This window comes from Pempheris klunzingeri, chromosome 17 (genome assembly GCF_042242105.1).
Source record: "Pempheris klunzingeri isolate RE-2024b chromosome 17, fPemKlu1.hap1, whole genome shotgun sequence".
Lineage (NCBI taxonomy): Eukaryota > Metazoa > Chordata > Actinopteri > Acropomatiformes > Pempheridae > Pempheris > Pempheris klunzingeri.
In genome coordinates this window covers 22,180,235-22,185,422 of record NC_092028.1, presented here as the reverse complement: position 1 = coordinate 22,185,422, position 5,188 = coordinate 22,180,235, and the positions used below count along the sequence as shown (strand labels likewise).

General features: G+C 49.5%; 1 protein-coding gene across 1 annotated transcript; it reads right to left on the bottom strand.

The window, feature by feature from the left end:
* Positions 1-682: 682 nt before the first annotated feature.
* On the bottom strand, positions 683-4,428 carry LOC139217065 (neurogenic differentiation factor 2-like). Its single transcript, XM_070848342.1, has 2 exons — positions 4,325-4,428; positions 683-1,761 (listed from the first exon to the last, which is right to left on the bottom strand). Exon 2 carries the CDS (start codon positions 1,754-1,756, stop codon positions 683-685), a length of 1,074 nt encoding a protein of 357 aa, XP_070704443.1. The 5' UTR covers positions 1,757-1,761; positions 4,325-4,428.
* Positions 4,429-5,188: the final 760 nt, after the last annotated feature.

Sequence of the window (5,188 nt, the reverse complement as noted above, 5' to 3'; positions counted from 1 at the left end):
CGATTGATTTGTGCTGGAGAACCGATTCTTCTCCAACAGCCCGAGCTAACACACATAAACATCTATATTTATATATTCTTAACGTTTCTCTCTGCATTTCTTTTCCATTTCACCGTTTCCAAATGACACGACCTTCCCAAATCCCGCACGCACAGGTGGGGTAAATGTGATTTGCATTAGCTTGTTCACTGATTTTATTTCTAATTTCACATTATTAGAAAATCACCGCCAATGTCGAGGTGCAGCTGAGCTGTAGCCAGTGATGTAGTGGTAAATAAGTAGGGAAACCTTTACCTCCAGTCATCAAAACGCAAACAGCCACCGACACAAACACAAGTCACACTTAGAAAAAACATGAATATTTTTGAACTCCCCCTCATCACCTTAAGTGCTGATAAGATTTGCTCCTCAAATTTCCCTTTAGAGCCCGAAAAAGTGGATAAATTCTGCTGCGCACAGTGAAGCTGTGGTCAGGTGGATCACCCCCCCCCCCACCACCACCACCACCACCACACTACACCTCTGACTACAGCAGAGAACAGAATAAATAAGACGGAATAAATTAAAGGAAAACACGAATGACAACGAGTGAAACACTTCTCCAGGCTGCCTAAGTCCTGGAGGGTGAGTGTGCCGTGGAGAGATTGTTGATTGCAAGGGGACGCACGGTAGGCTTCCGGTTTTAATTGTGAAAAAACGCGTTGAGTTCGTCATAGACGGGGGCCCGTTCGTGGTGTAAGTGCATGTCGTGGTAAGGCAGGACGTTTTCAGAGTGAATGCCGCTCCGGGCCCCCGAGGAGCTGAACACCAGGTTGTGGGACCCGGTGGGTCTGGAGCCAGGCAGGCCGGAGTAATGCATAGAGTAGTGGTACCCCTTCTCGTTGTCGGGAGAAGCAGAGCCTTGGTGCTTCAGGGAAAAGTTGCCATTGATGCACAGGGGCGGGCTGACGGGCCCCTCGTACTCGGGGCTGTTGTACTCCGGGGAGCCGCTCCCCCCGTAAAGAGAGTCGTAAGCAGAGCAGTAGCCGTGCGTCCGCAGAGGGTGCGAGGAGTTCGAGCCCGACTGGCAGTGGGGGCTGGAGAGACGCGCGCACGGGTAGGGGTAGGAGTGCATGGAGAAGGAGCCGGAGCCGTACCTCCCCCCGTCCTGACACTGCTGCTCGGTCAGGAAGTTGCGGGAGTTGAGCTGCAGGCATCCCGCCACCAGGTTGGTCGTGGGCTGGGAGAGTCCCTTGCACAGCGTCTGGACGTAGGCCACGAGGTCAGGCCTCTTCCCGGAGCGCAGTATCTCCGACAGGGCCCAGATATAGTTCTTGGCCAGCCGCAGCGTCTCGATTTTGGACAGTTTTTGCGTTTTGGAGTAGCAGGGCACCACTTTACGCAGATTGTCGAGCGCAGAGTTCAGGTCGTGCATGCGGGTCCGCTCCCGTGCGTTGGCCTTTACCCGCCGCAGCTTTGAGCGCTCGACCCGGGCCTGGGTCATCTTGCGCTTCTTGGGCCCCCTTTTCTTGGGCCTGTCCCCTCCCGTCCCCTCTCCGTCGTCCTCTTCCTCCACCTCGTCGTCTTCGTCGTCTTCCCCGGCGTGCTCGGAGTGAGTCCGGCTGCCCGCCCCCAGCTCGGACGTCTCCATGTCGTCCTGCGTGTCCTGGTCCTCTTCCTTGATCTCGCCGTCCTCCTCGTCGCTGTCCTCCGCCCAGCCGGAGTATTTCTGCACATCGGGGAGCAGCGAGGGGTCACTGAAAAGCCTCGTCAACATTGTGGCTCTGGAGAGGAGAGAAAAGCAAAGAGTGAGGCCTCCAAAGCAGAGAAACACTTCAGCTCCACAAACACAACCCGCTGACTGAAGACACACTGACACGAAGCTTCTCGGTGTAAAATATACTGAGTCCTGATTTTAGCTTAAAGGAAAAATAAAGTACATTTCTAGTAAATAAAAAAAGACAGAGATGAGCTCCTAAAGCTCTGCGCTGGGCTCCAGCCAGACGGGTCCACGTTTAATTCCCTGCTGTCAGCCGTGTGCCCTGTCGCGTCCTCTCGCAGCGGGTCCCAGCGGCAGGGGCCACATTACAGGTCCCATGGGGGCCCCCACTTTCACTCCTCCTGACGCCCATATACACTCCTGGCTGCATTCCAGCACTATTCATCCACACCGTACACCTCTCCTCAGAGGAGGCGAGAGGGGATTTCATTTAATTGCTGGACTGTAGCTCCGTTTAAAGTCACGCTGATTATTAAATTAAAGCTTACACACATTTTTTTTTTTTGGCTAAAAGCTGAAAAAAAAAGAAGCTTTGAGAGCAATTTTAATATCACGGCCTTTAAACCAGAACCAAGAGGGAAGATGGCCAACAATTATGGTCTATTAAACTTTTATTTATCTCAGCTAGCCTTAATAATAATAATGCTGCTGATACCACGAACACTTTAAATAATAATAATAATAATAATAACAATAATAATAATAATAATGTTGAATAAAATCCAGAAACATATTTAGAAAAATCCTTGTATTCACTGCTAGAACGAACTACTAGTATTAACTAATTAACGACTAACTATCAAGCAATTATCCTGATTAATAATCTAAAATAACAGATTAATTGATCAGCCTACCACTTGATTAGTGACTGCAGTCCCATCCCAGAGAAAAGGGCCACAGAGAGACGAGGTGATCTCTGACAGCTTCAATAAGCCTCCATTGGCTCTCTCCCTAACATGTTTCACTTCCCATCTATTATTATAGTGCAGGCTTGCAGCCCATGCTAAGGTGGGCTGTGATGGTTGGTTAATTATCTCGGGGGGTGTGCCAGGGGCAAAATCTAGTTTTTAAATCTCAGGCTCAGGAGGTTTGCTCAATTAGAAGAAGAAAAAAAAAAAAAAACCCCAACACAACAACGTTTAATTAACAGACCATGCAGCTTACACGAAATAGATTTCACACATAATTCAGTATGCACGAGTGCGTGATTTCAAAGCACTTTTTAGTTCACAGATGGAAATGCCTTGTATCCTTTTAGCCCTCGTTAAATATAAAAACCACAGTCTTGCAGCCCCCTAAAGCTCCGCTGGAACACGGCGGCTTGTTGAGGACACAAGTGGACAAACAGACGTGAATCAGGCTGCTCTGTCACTGTCGATGGCGCCGTCCCACCCTTTCGTTTGCTCCGAGGCTGAACGTGAAAATCATCGACAACATCACCAATAAATCTCCCATTAGGCTCGAGGACGTCCTTCGCGCAGATATCAAAATCTTCCACACACATTCTCCTCTTTCACGCTCATTGTCTTTTGTCTCTGTGATTCAAACATCCAGTTGCAGGAATCTCTTAATCGAATTAGTGTCCGATATGATCTATTTGGAGCCGCCGTGAGGGAGGGAGGGAGGGAGGGGGGGTGAGGGTCCTCGGGACTGCTCCGGGGAAACGACCCCGAGAGGAGCGGGATCTGGACCGGGAGAGTCTCGCACTGTGGAGCCCGGTGTTTGATCTTAGCTCTTATAATCCAGGTAGATTTGGATGTCAAAAGTTGAAGGGCACGTAGAGGGAGAGCGGGGGGGAGAGAGGGGAGAAGATGTGTGCAGGCGGAAATCTAATAAAGCCACAAACACTGAAACGCCTTGATTTGTGCATTTATGGTATTTTTTTTTTTTTTTTTTTGTTGGGATGGATTTCAAAGTGCGCCAGATTGACAGGCTGCACGCCACGGATCGATAGGTGCATGGCAGAGCAACAGAGAAGGTGACCATACATTAGATTAACGTGGATCAATGGCAGTAGATTAGCTCTTTATCCTCCACACTGAAGCCGTAAAGGTGACAGAAAACACAGCCTGCATCTCTTCATCTGTTTATTACATTAATGTCCTCCTCCATTTTGGAGGGGCACCTCAGCACCCTGCATTTTTTTTTTTTTTTTTTTCTTGCTTCTGTTTTTGTTTATGCTCCAACTTACCTCGTCTCGAGCTCTTCGCAGGGGATGGGACGGAAAAACAAAACCCACGCGCTAGAGTTTCAGACCATCTTCAGGGACCGCAGGAGTGAGCGAACCAACGCTCCCCGTCAGTGGACAGGTGCAGGCAGCGCGCGGATCTCTTCCACTGGCGCTGATGAGTTGTTTAGGGGTGCTCCTCTCCTCTCCTCTCCTCTCCTCAGCGCGCGCGCTCGAATAACCGGAGCCTGTGAGCGAACGTGCGTCTTGGCGCGTCTGTGCGTAAATGTATGTGTGAGTGACTGAGTAAGTGAGCGTGTACGTGTGTGTGTGTGTGTGTGTGTGTCTGTGTGTGTGAGTGCGCGTGTGGCAACCGTGAGCTACCGGGACGGGGTTACATACCAGCTAAGGCTGTGATGCCAGCGCCCATATGGCTGGCACGTCACCGGCAAGAGCCATCACATGAGAGCCCGGTGATTGACATGCGCCCGCATTCGGAGAGATTTGCCCGCGGGGGAAGAGAGACAGAGAGGGAGAGAGAGAGAGAGAGAGAGAAGGAGGAGGAGGAGGTAGGAGGAGGAGGAGGAGGAGGAGGGCTCCGCCATCTGTCACCGCGCTAGAGCTCACACAGCCAGAAAAAAGGAGGAAAAACAGAAGAGAGAGAGAAAGAAAATAAAATGGTGGAACAACAAAACTCATCATTGTTGACCTGCGCTGCTGCTTCAAGGGATGTAGGCTATTTTGTTTTTTTTTTTAAATCAAACCTGAGAATTTCCCCCATGCACTTGCCAAACTAACCAGCCAATGTTTTATACAATTTAGAGCAGAGCTGCACAGATCCGATCCCAGCAGTCACCATTACAGTGACAGTAGAGCAGGTAACTGTGCAACCAAGTATGATAAGGTCACGTAATATGTTGACTCCCACTAGGAATGTCACACTGATCACTCCTCAGGGCGCCCAGGAGCTCTCTAAGCTATAATACTGCAGTGTTAATGCATCAAGAGGCAATACAGTAAATAAGCAATGACCCCATCTCATGTAAATTCTGCTTTAAAATCGTATCCACACAAGCAATTAATCCGTTAACCTCTTCAAGGCCCTATTGTCACCCAGCCTACAGGATAACACAATAATACTGCATGGAGCCCATTACAGAATTACATCAATTAACTCTCCATCTAATGAAAGGTGGGTACACTGGGTTTAGTTGCAGGGTTTAGCCTCCATCACATCTCCGGTTCAGCAGCAGGGTGGGGGT

What these genes read in the sequence shown, in the direction of transcription:
- LOC139217065 (XM_070848342.1), bottom strand. Translation starts at nt 1,756, where the DNA reads ATGTTGACGAGGCTTTTCAGTGACCCCTCGCTGCTCCCCGATGTGCAG.